The sequence below is a fragment of the Dendropsophus ebraccatus genome, chromosome 9 (assembly GCF_027789765.1).
Source record: "Dendropsophus ebraccatus isolate aDenEbr1 chromosome 9, aDenEbr1.pat, whole genome shotgun sequence".
Lineage (NCBI taxonomy): Eukaryota > Metazoa > Chordata > Amphibia > Anura > Hylidae > Dendropsophus > Dendropsophus ebraccatus.
In genome coordinates, this window is record NC_091462.1 from 54,631,566 (window position 1) to 54,647,748 (window position 16,183).

A 16,183-nucleotide genomic window follows, 5' to 3' on the forward strand; every position below is an offset into this window, starting at 1 on the left:
TTTGTTTTGTGTGTTTGGCACATTTTAATCAGACAATGAAATCCCTTAGTGAACTAGTCTTCTCTAAAATGATGGAATGGGTGGTGACATTACAGACATGGGATTAAAAAGGAATTCTGCGCTTGGCTCAAACCATTCAAAGCAGTATTACAAAGTGGAAGTTAATCAATCAAATCATTTACATCCAGGAGGAAACTGAAGTCTTCACCAGGTTCATGTTCTGTTGGAGGTTTACCTCTGTAATAAAACATAGATCTTTACAACTGAAAGCATTGACCTTTGGAAAAATTTACGCTTACTGAATATTTAAGTAGAATAAGGCGGGGTTCATGCTGCGTTTTTGCAGTCCGTTTAACGTATACACTTTATGAAGAAAAACAGAACCAATTGTGTGCAATCAGTTTGGATCTGTTTTTCCATTGAATTCCATTATATAAAAAAAAAAATAATAAGAATTAAAACTTTTTTTGTTTTGTTTTTTTTGGTGTACACAAAAACATGGTTGGCCACATTTTTGTGCATGTTAAAAGTAACCATTTAAAAACTGATATGTTAAACGGACTGCAAAAATGCAGTGTGAACCCAGGCTTAATTTGTGTAACTAATCAAGCTCATGGCTTTAGGCTATGTTCGCACACAATGTAATGCACATTTAATTAGGGTTAATTAGTGCTATTTTGCTACAAATTTGCAATTTTTCACTTAATAGGAATATTTTTGAGGGAATTGTAGCAAACATATCAATGTTTTATTGTTATTTGTGGCGAAATAGCGCTAATTGAACGCACTTTAAATGCTGGGTGAATATAGCCTTACTACCAGTATTTCTAAAGTGCTATCTTCAAATTTAATTAAAAAAGAAAAAGGTCTACTTGTTGTAAACAGAGATGAGCGAATCTACAATAGGAGTAAAGCAAAGCGCTTTTTTCCTATGTGCATTTGCTCCTCAGGCTACAGCATTTGAAGTCTGCTCTGCTGCATGTGGCTCCTCCCCAGGTCCTGCGAAAAGATGGATCCAGTCCAGGGAAACTGGATCCATCTTTTTCCAGCACCTGGGAAGGAGCGACACGGAGCGCAGCAGCCTGATGAGCGGAATGCACATAGGAATTAAGCTATTTGCTTTGTTCCTACTGTAGATTCGCTCATCTCTAGTAGACAGGGTATATTACCTTAAAAAGAGGCGGGCTTTGGTTTTTCCAAGAAGTGTTGCCTTCTTTCCTTCCACTAATAGCATGCAACCCTCCCGAAGAGCCTGCAAATATATAAAAGCATTTAGAGAAAACTTAATTTTGCTAATACACTGAAATCTTTTAAAATTTAAAGTACGTTCATGTTTTTCCCATAGTCTTTAATTTAGCACATTAGGTTGCACTTTCTTCATATTTTACATTTACTCTATTTTACAGTGTGAGAACCTAGCCTTATGCAGACTATTATTCTAACATCAGAGAGAAGGGGCATTCTGGGGAAGACAGGCGTAGTAAGAAAATAAAACTAGGTATGCTTCCCCGCCCCACCCACTCCACAACCTTAGTGGTCAAACAGCTGTGGACCTATGTGCAGCACTTCTGTGTTTAGGGTAAACACATAGGGGGAGATTTATCAAAGGGTATAAAATATACATTGGTGTAACCTGCCCACAGCAACCAATCACAGCTCCTTTTTCAGTTTAGAAGACCTGAAAGCTGAGCTGTGATTGGTTGCTGTGGGCAGTTTACACTAATGTATGTTTTAAACCTTTTAATAAATCTCCCCTATACACTTATGACATAGCCAATCAGCATTTGCAACGGTGTCCATCTTCAGCCAGTGATTGGCTGACTGGGCAACTGTATATGTTGACCCTTAAAACACAGGAAGTGGTAGGCATTAGGAAAAAGCTCTCTAACAGTGGTGGCATTTATTGGCATAGTTTTTTTTCCTCTTGGAATACCTCTTTAGGGTGCGTTCACACCTACAGGATCTGCAGCAGATTTGATGGTGCAGATTTGATGCTGTGTTCAGTCATTTAAATGAGATCTGCTGCGGATCCGCAGCAGAAAATCAGCTGCAGATCCTGTAGGTGTGAACGCACCATTAATAATATTTTATGTAGATTTGCTCTATTAAAAGTACAAAATAGTGAACAGATACTTTAATCTGTACTACATAAGTGTGTTAAAAATTGCCTTTTTACATACAAGCACAGGAGGAGTATTGGCTTCTTCATGAAACTGCTTTATCCGCTGTTCCCGTGTCTCCTGGATATAATAATTATAAATAATCTCAGTTAATCTGTGAGAAATCAGATCATAGCAATACAGATTCAATTATCTAAAGATCATTCCATATGAGTAAGTGTTATAGTGAATAAACATACCCCCATATGTTTGCTGTTGACATCTGCATCAAGATAATGTGGATTTATATTGAAGTCTACCAACCCTATGGCTTCTAGAGATGGTGGGTAAACAATTGGCATGTCGTTGGTGGTGTTGATGCTGATTGTAGCCACATTGGTACCAGCACTGGAACCTATATATGGGATCCCATCCTGGAAACAGCAGGAATATAACTGATTCAGTTAACATTTACCTGGATAGCAACAAAAAGCTAAATGCAAAAAATTACTGTTCTCTTGGATGCAGCCCTAGAAAACATGGATACAGCCATAGGCTATGTTCACACAGTATTTGGTCAGTATTTTTCTCTTTAAATTGTTTTTATTCAAGACTTCAGCATAACCAGAACTTACATGTAGTCAGGTATATAAGAAGGCACATAGGTGATACACGAACAGAATACTATGATTATGAACAATTGCATCAGTTAAGTTTAACATGGAAAAGCCTTTTGCGGTTGCTGAAGCTTGTTAATACAATAACATTAAGGTATTAGGAAAGAAGGGAAGAAGAGAGAAAAAAAAAAGAAGGGGAGAAAAAAAAAAGGGGGGGGGAGGGGGAAGGGGAGTGCCCGTGGATCTCCGCATGCTCCTGAAGATGCCCTTGAAAGTGGTTAGGTTTCCAGTGCGGTCCCACAAAATTGTATTAAATCGGCGGGTCGTCTGGTAAGATACCACGTTGTATTTTGGAAGGTATGTCTAATTTTGTCCTGAATTCGGAGAGGCAATGTAGGAATGAAAGTTTCCCAAACTTTAAAGAATTTTTCCACCCTACGTTCTTTGAGGATGGATGCCTTCATCCAATCCATTTTAAACAGAAATAGTAGTTTATCCAAGGATAATCTATGAGAGGGAGGGTGTGGGGACTTCCAAACTTGTAAGATGGCTTTGCGTGCCGCTGCAGCCAAGAGATGTAGGAGCTTACTCGCTCCCCAGTCACAGTTATATTTAACTGGATCTATCCAGCCAAAAATCCCCCACAGGGCTTCATAGGGTACAAAAGATACAAGGTGTGACCCTGAGAATCTCTCCACTGTTTTCCAAAAGGTTTGTATAACTGGGCAGTGCCAGAGACAATGAGCTATGTCAGCCCCCAGTGCTCCACATTTGAAACAAGCATCAGACTGCAAAATGCCCATTCTAAAGCCTCTTGTGGGGGTAATATAAGTTCTGTGAAAGATCCGCAGGGTCATCTCCACGTAACGGGCAGAAGGTAACGTTCTGACTGAATAGTCCAGCATGGACAACAGTGGTTAGTATTTTTCAACCAAAACCAGGAAGTGGATTGAAACCACAGAAAGGCTATGTTCACACACTGTTAAAATTTAGTGGGTGTCCGCCATTTAACGGCAAATAATTACCATCCACTAAATTTTAACAGTGTGTGAACATAGCCTTTCTGTGGTTTCAATCCACTTCCTGGTTTTGGTTGAAAAATACTAAACAAAAATACTGTATGTGAACATAGCCTATGGCTGTATCCATGTTTTTCAGGCATTAACTTTACAGTAACATTAAGTAACAGTAAGGTTCAGTATGATTGCCGCAATACAAAGTTCTACTTTTTAAAATTGTTTTGCATTGTCGTATCCTAATCCCTATAACTATTTTTCTACCATGTTTATTTGTAAGGTTGTAGTTCTTATTATTTTATATGGTAAATCATCAGTAAAAATAATAATAATAAAATAAGTTCACATACCTGGTGATACTATAAATGGTGATCTTGCAAGCCTTAATTTGCCACTCTGTAGCAAATGAGACATCAGACAGTTCCCTAGGCTGAAGGACTAATACATAACTACTATGGGGAGATTGGATTCTTTAAATGCTATTAGGATAATGACCGAGTTTTATTGTGTCACCCATTCAAGAGTATACAGTACCTCAAGCACTTTTTTCCTGATGTATGGTATTAAATCATTGTCATATAAAGCTTTGAGAAGACGGAACGTGTTGCCACCACCTGTAATTAGAAAAAGAAAAATGTAGAAAATAGTCATCAATTACTTGTGTCCTAATCTTATCATACACAGGGTTTAACCATGGGAATACAACACACAAGTCTTACAGATGATAAAAGAATCAGCCAAAAAAAATGTTTTATTTTTTTTTTAAACTTCACAACTTTAAGTAAAGTGTACTTGACACTTAAAAAAACGTTTCACATGCTTTAAAGAAAAGCTTTGATATGAACACTCATGCTTTATACTCATGCTTCTCTGCCCACTCATTCTAGCGACTAGTTCAGGTCATCATCCTCTCCAGCAGCCACAGCCCACACAGCTCTGGGAGTCGGGTCGTGACATCACCATTTTATCTAGGAAGTGAAGCCTTGATGCATTTCCCGTAATAAGTGTATATTGGTAATTTGTAACTTTTGGAGGGCAATACAATACTTTAATAAAAATTTTTGCCGGGCTTCTCCTTTAAGTATCTGAGTATCTGTGCCCTAACTTTGCACAACCTCTCTGTCCCTCCTCCTTCCCGCCCTCCTCATCATTAGAAATGCTCCAGGCAGATTGCCTCCTATTCTCCACCTGTGGCAGCCCGGCACATGGGCTGGATCGTTAAGGACCTGCAATGTTCAGCATGGAGAAAATGTTTCAGTGGTATTCCTAATGATGAAGAGGGTGGGGAGGAGGGACGGAGGGGTGGTGCAAAGTTAGGGCACATATACTCCCGTTTAGCACGGGGCTTCAAGTTTAAAAATTTTTTTTTAGGACAATAACTGCATCACCAGCCGAACGGACCACAGGACAGATCTTGGATTAAAAGCAGCTATCCGAAGGTACAAGTGGTTTTTGGGGGGTCAGATTGTGGGTACAGAGTCACTTTAATTTCTATTGAATTGGGAAGCCGGCACATCCCAGTTCACCTTTGCACACAATGGAAAGTGCAGCCGGAGCCGCACTCTCCATTGTGTGCACTGTCATTTTTTGTTGCAGCCAATAGGGATCTCAGCCGGAGCGTATACTATGTGTATACACTCGGGCTGTGATTCCATAGACTGCAGCACAATGTAAATTTTCTATTAATCATGGCTGCTGTTGCAAATCAGCAACAACGGCCATGATTAATAGAAAATTTACATTGTGTGAATTTGGCCTATTGGTGGAAATTTTCCATTACCTGTGAATTTACTCTATGAAAATAATAATTACCAATGAATATGGCCTCAGATTCTAGTATTGAATCTACAGGATTGGCAGCTTCATGTATGCTATCCAGTGCATAACCTGAAAAAGATTCATAATGTCAGATTTTCTTATTTTTTTTTCTTGAAAAGTGATTGCTGTTTTATATATTATTGTATTCCACTATCCAGAGACATATATACATTTTACTTTTCACAATATAAATATTCTTATAATGCAGGACGTGATTCAACTATGGGCTGCGAGAAATGTACAGCAGCCCTAAATGTGTATTATGGCATATGGGAAAAAGCAAAAACGATGTCATAACCACCACATTTGGCTACCGGGGTTAGAAAAACATGACAGCTTTCTTACAGAAACAGCACCACTCCTTTTCTCAGTTAGGGTGTGGGTTATGCAGCTCTGTTTTACTAAAATCAATGAAACTGAATTGCAATGCCACACACAACCTGAGAACAGGGAATTCCCGTAAAACATAACTTTTGACATGTTCCTGCCCATTGTGAGACTAACAATTTATTCCATACTTGTTGTTATCTATTCTGTCTCCTTCCCCCAGTTCTGACCTGCTGCTTTCTGCTGAAGACACAAAAATCTGGGAGTGAGCCTTGGTCGCCCCCTCCCTTCTGAGACAGCTGATGTAAACAAGTCCCTGGCAGGCTTTATCTGGAACATCTTAGCTTCTTTGTAATGCTGGGAGGGTTATGGTGCGTTTACACAGGCAGATTTATCTGACAGATTTTCTAAGCCAAAGCCAGGAACAGACTATAAACAGGGAACAGGTCATAAAGGTAAGACTGAGATTTCTTCTCTTTTCAAATCCATTCCTGGCTTTGGCTTCCAGAATCTGTCAGATAAATCTGCCTGTGTAAACGCAGCATTAATCTGAGGTCAAGTTGCTAATGAACTCACTGTGATTAACCCAGTGATCCCAGCATTGCCAATAAGCTACAATGTTGCAGATAAAGCCAGTGAGGGATGTGTTTACATCAGCTGTCTCAGAAGGGAGGGGGGGGGAGAGAGAGAGAGAAAGGCTTACCCACAGATTTTTGTGTTTTGTGTTTTAAGCAGAACGCAGCAGCTAAGAATTGGAGGAAGAGGTCGAATAGATGATGATAAGTATGGAAGAAATTGTTAAATGGCACAATTGGAAGCAACATATAAAAAAGTTTGAGTGGAATACCCCTTTAAATTTGTAGGGAACATTAAGTTAGGTATTTTTGCAAATACATTCATTTAGCAAACTTGTCTCCTCTCCTGATATGACCGCTCTTCTCCCATTTTTGATATCTCATTGTCTAGGTTACTAACCACCAGAGTGTTGGTCAGTAACCTAAACCACAAACTATTAACAATTGGAAGTAAAGTGCAGCATTTCAGTAAAAGAAGGCAAGTTTGGTAGATGAATGTATTTGCAAAAATATTTAAAGGGGTACTCCAGCTGGGAACCCTTTTTCGGCAATGCCTGTGGAGGGTGAAATCAATAACAATCGCTTACATCCTTGGCTCCAGCGATGTCGCTCACATTCTGCCACTCCAGTCCCCTGGTGTCTGACCGATTCCTGGTCTTGAAGCGTGACGTGGCAGGCCAGCTTAGCCAATCAGCGGCTGTAGTGGTGTCCTGCCTCTGCCACTGAATGGCTGTGCGGGCCTGCCACATTACATCGCAAGACGAGGAAGTCGCCAGGCACCAGGGGACTGGAGCGGCAGAATGCAAGCTGCTGCACTAGAGGTAAGTGGATGTTATTGTGCCATAGAAATAAGTATGAAATCGGTATGTGAGAATCCACTCTTTAAAGCGACTCTGTACCCACAATCTGCCCCCCCCCCCCCCCCCGAATCGCTTGTACTTTCAGATAGCTGCTTTTAATCCAAAATCTGTCCTGGGGTCTATTTGGCAGATGATGCAGTTATTGCAGTTATATCCTAAAAAACAACTTTCAAACTTGCAGCCCTGTGTCAAATAGGCGTGGCATAGAGTGCCCATGTCCTAGGATTGCAACACCCCTCCGTCCCTCCTCCCCGCCCTCTTCATCATTAGCAATGTTCCTAGAACAATTTCTTCTATTCATCATCTGTGTGCACACTGCACATGAGCTGCATCATTAAAGCACCTGTGCACCTGTTCAGTGATGAATAGAAAAAATCCTGCCCGGGGGTGTTCCTAGTATTTAGGAAGGATGGAGGGGCGGTGCAATCCTAGGGCATGGGTACTCTAGGCCATGCCAATTTGACACAGGACTGCAAGTTTAAAAGTTGTTTTTTAGGACAATAACTGCATCACCTGCCGAACGGACCCCAGGAAAGATCTTGGATTAAAAACAGCTATCTGAAGGTACAAGTGGTTTGGGGAGGCAGATTGTGAGTCGCTTTAAGAGGATGTTAAAAAAAGGTATTAATTGTATAGAATAAAAAAAAGTAGTAAGATTTGCCAATTACCTCTCTCTCCCAAGCTGACATTTCCCCTGTCTCCCATCAGTCTCTGTATACCGGGCTCTACAGATTATATGGCATATTCACCGTTAACTGCTGCTGCTAATGAATGGGTGTAGCAGTAATGTGTCGACACCACATTGGGCAGTGCTGCACCCAGTCACTCCCTGCAGCAGTCATGTGACATCTCTAAGTCAGGGGAAAAGAGATCAGTGTGGAAAACAGGAAAGTTGTTGCGGGGGAGCAGCAGGGGCAAGTGATTATTACTACTCTTGTGATTTTACACAATTAGCTGTTTGTAAAAATAAAAAATATGGGGTTGGATAATGTTATGAAATTATTTATGCAAATCCAAAATACAATCTCACTTTTATTTTTAGTATTTTATAACCTGGAGCATCTTCTCATTTCACAACTTTCTCCGAGAACAGCAAGCTTCGACAACTACCGACCTTCTGATCAAACCTACAATAAGACAGTGGATGGATCTAGAGACAAGCTTTCGCTTACCCAAACTCTCAAATTTTTGCCTTGCAATTTTAGCGTACTCATCTCTATCATGGAGAGCATAGGGGATAAAAAGAACTCGCTTTACTTGCCTGAAAAAAAATATATGTCAGCATTTACTAACATGTGGTACTAAAACATTTTTTTTATAGTCTCAGAAAAAAATATTATGGATCACGGCTTGATGTGCAAAGGCAATGTACAATACAGCTTTGCTGCACACATTTTTATGATGTGGTTATTGTCTGCACAGATGAGACATGTAAATGAATTTATCTAGTATCAGGTTAGCCAGATTCTAATACCACAGGGGACCATGAGGGGAGATTTATCAAACATGGTGTAAAGTGAAACTGGCTCAGTTGCCCCTAGCAACCAATCAGATTCCACTTTTCATCCCTTACAGACTCTTTGGAAAATGAAAGGTGGAATCTGATTGGTTGCTAGGGGAAAGTAAGACAATTTCACTTTACGCCATGTTTGATAAATCTCCCCCCATATCTTTATAAAAGGAATGCCCTATTGATGATAAATCTTTCTTTTTCTACATATGTAAATTAGGTGGCTTGGTGCACTTAGGGTGGTCCTATAGCTCTCAGTCCGCTTCTCCGTCAATCCGTTGGCTTCTACAATATGCTTCCTTATGAATATTGGCCACACACAAGTCACAGATATAACACAAAACAATGTTTATTAGCTGAACATTCTTGCTTCATACAAATGAAAGTAAGTTATTTTAACTAATGAAAAACAATATTCTTCACTAGGTTGGTTCAAACTGGAACAGTTAATAGATCAACTTTGCAGTATGAAGCCTTGTCATAAATCAGCTGATAGCCGGTCTTGTTAGACTGACAGCTAGGGACATGTTTTCTTTTAAATAGCCAAGCCCTGGAATTAGTTCTAGAAATGCAAATTACAAGACAAGTCAGTTTCTGACTTTTTCCTTTACTTGATCTGGAAAACACTATTAATCCAGAATGTTCAGCTATTAAATACTGTGTTATCTCTGTGATATGTGTATTTGCTATAAAGTAAAAAGGATGAGGGCCATCCTCTAAGTGAAGGGCTTCTTTGATTTTTGCCACTGGTTGTAAAATGTCATTATTTGATTGTGTAATGGTATAGGCCAGGGTTGTCAACATTGGTCCTTTGGGTGTAGTTATATTTGGCCCGCCAAGAAAAATTAACTAAGCTGCAAGAGCTGGCCCACCAGTACATACCATCAGTATGCTGGATCACATATATCTTCTGCAACCTCTATATACACCTGATGTGCACCCCTAACTACTTTAACGCTCCAGTTAGAGTACCTGGGGTACTCAGGTGTATATATAGGCGCATTAGGGTGTTTATCCACATTCTAAAGTTTGAAATCCTTATTCGCTGCTGTGGAACACAGGACCTGCCTACTGCAAGAAAAAAGGGAATCCACCATTGATATAGTGCATCCTCTTCTGTGTTCTAAATTGCAAACGGCTCTCCTGGCCACCCGGATGTGCAGAAAACAGCAAAGGGGTCATGATGCTACACAATCATTCATATGTTCATTGAGAGTCCCAGGCATGGAACACCTACTGGTTATAAATTAACTGCACAAGCTAGCAATATGCCATAATGAGATAGTAATAACTATGTCAAGTACTCTTACAGCATAGCATTAACTATAAAGTAAATGTACATAGCAAGTGCTGTTAGTTATAAATTGTACACATCATGGAAGCAGTCTGATAATTAGTAACAAGGACAAACAAATCAGCAAATTTAGTTCACTTACTTCCCTAAAAACGTTTGTATGTGGTCTTGGCAGTGCTCCAGATACCCTCCGCCATGCAGTGTTGAGTTAGAAATAAGTAGCAGTCGCTTCAGAGACATCATTAATGGAGTGTATGAGCTAGAGAAGCAGCAGCGAATGTGAGCTGTAGGGAAATACATACAAGGTTAAAGTTCTGTGACTAACAACATATAACTGCTGACATCAGCTAGTCCAGCTTCCGCACAATAAAGTTCCCATTTTTCAGACTGGATTATGCTTATCTAACCCCAATACCATGCTATCCTCTACAGACCAAAGGTTAACAACCGAAAAGTACTGTACAATATTATTATTCAACTATTTCATGATAGGAGAGTATACTGTATTCATGACCAGAACAATTGTGGTCATCCCTGGATACAAGAATAGGGGCTCCTAAGCCTCCTGTGCTTCTTCATCCTATGGCAGACAAAGGGAAGAGCCAGTTATGAAGAAGCAGTTGCTATAAAGACAGCAGTAGGTAGTCAGGGCTTGGTTATGATGGATGAGGCACAGCTCCAGGTTCCCCTAGTACTGGCGGTGGAACCTGGTTCCTGCAGGAGTGGCGCCTCCAAGGAGTGCTGCCACTGAATGATGAGCAGCACTGGATCCCTGGAAGGACCGGATGGTGGGGCAGAGTTGTGCGGCAGCGGCGTTATTATAATGGGGCAATCTCATTGTGCCCCGGGCAGTAGCCCAGATTGCCCTCATTATCCACCTATGTTTCATGCTGTGACTTTTGCACCGAAATCTGCTACCTTGCTCTGTACTGTCATGGCCTATGGCTCTGTAGCTACTGCCTACTTAACCCATCAACTGCCAGGCTTAAAATAAGTCAATACATTACCTGCCCGCACTCCCGCCTGCTTCTCTGGCTCACAGCTCAGCCAATCATTGGCTGTGACAGGTCAGCGCATTGATTGGCTGAGCGGACTGTCAGCTAGTCGGGACCAAAAGACGCAGACGGGAGTGTGTTAGAGAAACGGGAGCAGGTAAGCACAGTGACTTTATTATTTCTACCAGCCCAGCATATAAGTAGTTAAAGAAAGCTTCCACTATGTTCTTGCAGCAGAAGTAAAATCTGCTGCGAGGATGCAGGGCTGTAGACTCTAATGGTAATGAGTATCGCAGCAGATTTGCTGCAATAAGGCCAGTTCACACTGAGCAAACACAGTGGGATTCTGCCGCGGAATTACAGTGTGAACTGGCCCTTATGCGCAGCGTGAAATCCGCTATGAACTCTAGCCTAGTAATATGTTTCTTTATTGACTACATTACCGTTGTTTTTTTCTGCACATCCACAGGGTTCTCCAAGATATATCTCTAATATATATATATATATATATATATATACCTGTCATATGATACCACTAGAGATGGGGCAGCTCCAGCATACTAGAGTCCCAGCATTGGGCATGTGAATAGCAGTTGTTGGATGCCGCCCTGGCATGACTACTGTGTGCTACACTTAGTGGCAGTGCTGCACTATATGGCAGAGTAATAAGAGCTATCACAGCTGTGGTAAAGTGAAAGCTGAGCCCTGATAGGTTGCTATGGGCAACAGTTTGTGATATCTCCCCCTGCTATACATGGCGTCTGTGAAGACACTTTATTACCACCTGACAGAAAATTATGACAGCAAAAATCGTGATAATGTTTAGTATTGTCGCATCCTAATTATGAAAACTCAAAACAGGAACAAGTCGCATTACCGCAGCATAGAGCAAAACACGAAGGATACACAGAGGCCACAAACACTCTACGTAATTATTTGTGGAACTACAAGTCTCAGCGCACCCAGAAGCCACGACTTGCTGTGCACTAGTGTCGGGCGGGCACCGCCTCAGTCCCACAGAGCACAGGCCCCCAGCCGCTTCCTCCCCCGCCCGCTACCCACGTGTCACTCGCCAGCGACTTCCACGACGATGCGGGAGGAGAGATCGATTGCTCCTGGCTGGAAGGGGGCGGGGCCGATGGCCGAGTGGGCTGCGCTCAGCTCCTGACACATAGGCCGCGCTGCAGGGCTGCAGGGCTGCGGGACGGAGGATGCTGGACTTCGCTATATTCGCTGTCACCTTCCTCCTTATCCTGGTGGGAGCCGTGCTGTACCTGTACCCGGTAATGGCGGGGGGCTTCTGCTGGCGGCTTCGTCTCTGTGGGCTGTAGGGATAGGATGGAGCTGTGTGTGATGTACTGGGGTGAGCAGTGGTCGCCACCTGTACTCATGTCCCTCACCCCTGTGTGCTGCTGCTGCTGCTGTAGTAGACGGTGACTACATGGCTCCCCCTGGGCTGCTATTCAGGAAGGGGAGGCGAAGCTTAGAGTTCTCTCCAACCTGTGGCTCTTCCAGCTGTTGCAAAACTACAATTCCCATGATGCCCCAGCAGCAAAGTCTGAGCAGGCATCATGGGAATTGTAGTTTTACAACAGCTGGAAGAGCCACGGGTCGGGGAACGCTGCTATTAAGGAAACACATTGTCGGTAATTCCTTTTATATTAATGTTTATTACCAGGAAGATGAGTCCCTGCTTCTGTATGTACACTACATATTGCACTATGAAACAGGACCTGGGGTTTGCCAACCACTGCACATAGCCACCTTATGGCTATTTGTCCAAGGTAAAAATAAGAGCAAATAACGGTCACTGTTGCAATATAATGTTCATAAACATTAGTAACGGCTGTTGTTTTGCAGCTACGGCCGTTATTTGCCCTTATTATTACTATGCGGTAACATCTATAACTGTCTTTGGACGACCTATCGGCGGTCTCCTGAGGCATAGGTCTCCAGTGGTGTGTCCTACATAGGCACCGCCATTGGGGAGCTATAGTTGTGACACTGTCGGAGGATGTGGTAACTTCCTACTCTTTCTCCCACTCTTCAAATAAAATTCTCAATCATAAAATCAGTTTAGTGACGCATACATAGTATAATCTAAAGCTGACAGATGTTTGCAGAGGATATGGCAGTAAGCTGCAGCTCAGATAACAGGTTGCAGCAGGGGAAACATTGTATCATAGTTGAACATGCAGCGATGGATACACATTGTTGCTTTGTGAGGTTATGAAATGGCCAGTTAGCCTGAATGTTGTTTAATCTTAAAAGAATAATCCAGCGAGCAATGTAGATAGGAAAAAAAACGTATGTACTTATCTTCCTCGCCATAACCCGGCATTCATGACTGATTTCAATGAGTTAAATGGAAGGTGGTTGTTTATAGAGTCCTGAAGTACTCAGCCTACAAAAGAAAGGTGTAAAAGTAACCTAGCACAACAAGAAGTGTGACTACAATAAGTTTTTATAATCACAATTAATATTTTATATTACTATGTAGATGATATGTTGGTTGGGCAGATGCACCTTCTGTTTTTATGTTGTTGTTTTTGTGCTATATACAGATAAGTCAGAAATGATTCCAGCTCTCTGTGCTCTGTTCTTGGATGGCTCTCAGGCCGCTGGCATCCGCTGTGTTCGCTGTGGGTGACTTACTCCGTGGCGACACAAAATGTGCAGATGTTGCATGCTTTGCTTTACTAACAGCGGGAACCGTTTAACTACTTTGTTGCCAGAATGTCTCAGTTTAACAGTAATTTAGGCATTTGCATTCAGATATTTGACTAATAATGGGTTATCTGACATTTACTCATTTCTGTGTCTTTCTTTTGCAGTCCTCTCGACAAGCATGTGGAATACCTGGACTCGCCCCTACAGAAGAGAAGTGAGTTTATACAGTGATGATGATGATGTCAGTTGGGGTTTTCCAACATTAGAAAAATGTGGCTGCATTTGTCCTAATACTCTGTCCATGGGTTGTATGTCTGTTGTGAAGCTCAGTCCCACTTCAATGGGCTGAACTAAAATACCATAATCACTGTATAGACAGGAGGACCACTACTTTTGGATCACTGCCTTTCTAATGCTGTCCAACATATTTGTAAAGAGAACCTGTCCAGTTTGTTTAAAGTGTACCTATCGTTATAACTTTCAAAATCTAAATAAACAGTAGATGTGAAATAAAGCAAGTTTGCAATATACAATTTATTTATTTATTTTTTTGTCATGCTGAAATCTGGTTGAAAAACCATCAGTGTCCATCAGTCACTGACTGTGAGCACTCAGATGGCCTGGGAAACATGGGACTTCCTGTTTTCTGACTGTTTTTAGTTTCTTGAGAAAAGAAATCAGGAAACAGGAAGTGCTGTGTTCTCCATGATAACTTAAAATAAAATAGTGAATGAATATTGCAAACTTGCTTTATATTACATCTACTGTTGATTTAGATTTTGAAAGTTATAACAACAGTGACACTTTAAAGGGGTTATCCAGCGTTACAAAAACATAGCCACTTTCTTCCAGAGACAGTCCCGGTCGGGTGTGGTTTGCAATTAAGCTCCATTCACTTCAATGGAACTGAGCTGCAAAACCTGAACCCAAACTGGAGACAAAAGCGGTGCTGTCTCTGAAAAAAAAAAGTGGCCATGTTTTTGTAGCGCTGGATAACCCCTTTAAAGCAATTGCATCATCAGCTAATAACCATTTGTTTAAGCAAAGTTTTAATGTTAACCCATTCTCGCTGTAAGACAGACATGTACATTCTGAGAGCCATGACGTGCAAATTGCAGAACCAGAGCCCACTCTATTGCAGGAGCTGGCAGTCAAACACAGCCGCACACATGAATAGACAGGACATGTGCTGGTCCCTGCAGTTTAGATTATTAGGCCTGCCATGCTATAACTCTTGGTGTAATGCTGACAATTATATGTCATATTGCAGTGTTGTGTAGATTGCCGCTATCAATAGCTGTTGTATAGATCGTTGCAGAGATTGCAGCTTGGTCAACTTGACACCAAAAAATTGGAACTAAAATTATCAATAGTATGCCCATACCACACATAATACCAATAAAACTACAGCTCACCCCACAAGAAAAACAAGCCCTCAGGCAACACTGTTGGCTGAAAAACCAATTTTGGTTTATTTCTTAAATGATTTTATTGTGCAAAATTATTCAAATATAAACATTATATGTTGTTTATCGCTTAATCGTAATGACCTGCAGAATTAATAGAAAATGTCATTTATATCACACAGTGAATGCCATGAAAAAAATGACAGAATTACTATTTTTTTTTCCATCTCCTCTCCCACAAAAAAGTCCTATGTACCCCAAAATAGTACCACTAAAATCTGTAGGTCTTTCCACAGCAACACAAGCACTTACACAACCCTATCATCCAAAAAGTAAAAATGTTATTGCTGTCAACACAAAAGCAAACTTTTTGTTTTTAACAGCATTATCCCACCATTAACAGTTTGGCAAGTCCGGTGGTTAGATGATAAGGGAATGAATTTCTTGAGTGGTGTAGATTACTAATTGGCATCACTTAGCAGGGGTTCCCACTGTACTGGTTACCTGGTGCCATTGAATCAATGGGACAGGCAGAATTTCCAGCAGAGTTTGCGGCAAAAATGCCGCTTGAAAATTCCTCACCTAATTCGTAGTGTGAACTTACCCTAAAAATGTGTAATTTTGAGCTAAATGTACATATTATTAGAAAAATGTAAATTTCCCTTTCTACAGCCCAACTCTCAGAACTTTCCCATAACGTTTGTGCTGTTCATCCTGTAGGAATGGTGCAATGAACAGTTTAGCTACTTTCCGTATAAATCAAAGCATTCTCTTAACTTCCTGTTTCTTTTAATTGCTAAATAAGGCCTAGACATAGTTTACAGAAGTGTTGACATTGTTGAATGCTGCTAGCGCCAGCCTAGTTCCAGGCATTAGGCTGCAGTAGAGATAGATCTAGAACTAAGAACGGTTTTTAATAAACCGTTCTTGTAAACTGCAATGCTTTTAAGCAAAACTGTATCCACCAACTTACCTCCCCCCCTCCCCCCAAACCAC

General features: G+C 41.2%; 2 protein-coding genes across 10 annotated transcripts in view; one reads left to right on the forward strand and one right to left on the reverse strand.

Annotated features, from left to right (window-relative positions):
* On the reverse strand, positions 1–12,618 carry LOC138801011 (alpha-aspartyl dipeptidase-like). 9 transcript variants are annotated; one of them, XM_069983369.1, is made up of 9 exons: positions 12,352–12,618; positions 10,259–10,400; positions 8,485–8,573; positions 5,545–5,619; positions 4,267–4,346; positions 2,360–2,533; positions 2,181–2,240; positions 1,170–1,252; positions 1–237 (listed from the first exon to the last, which is right to left on the reverse strand). In XM_069983369.1, the coding sequence occupies exons 1-9, from the start codon at positions 12,500–12,502 to the stop codon at positions 162–164; spliced, it is 930 nt and encodes a 309-aa protein (XP_069839470.1). In that variant the 5' UTR covers positions 12,503–12,618; the 3' UTR covers positions 1–161. The 9 variants fall into 9 exon arrangements, with proteins under 9 accessions (XP_069839470.1, XP_069839477.1, XP_069839475.1 ...); XM_069983376.1 differs by having other exon boundaries at positions 12,512–12,614; XM_069983374.1 differs by having other exon boundaries at positions 12,386–12,470.
* The window catches only part of CYP20A1 (cytochrome P450 family 20 subfamily A member 1), a 27,291-nt gene continuing 23,221 nt past the window's right edge, over positions 12,114–16,183 (forward strand). The window contains exons 1-2 of the mRNA XM_069983368.1: positions 12,114–12,394; positions 13,946–13,995. Of these exons, the coding sequence (XP_069839469.1) occupies positions 12,323–12,394; positions 13,946–13,995 (122 nt within the window). The 5' untranslated portion in view covers positions 12,114–12,322. The remainder of the gene's footprint in view (positions 12,395–13,945; positions 13,996–16,183) is intronic.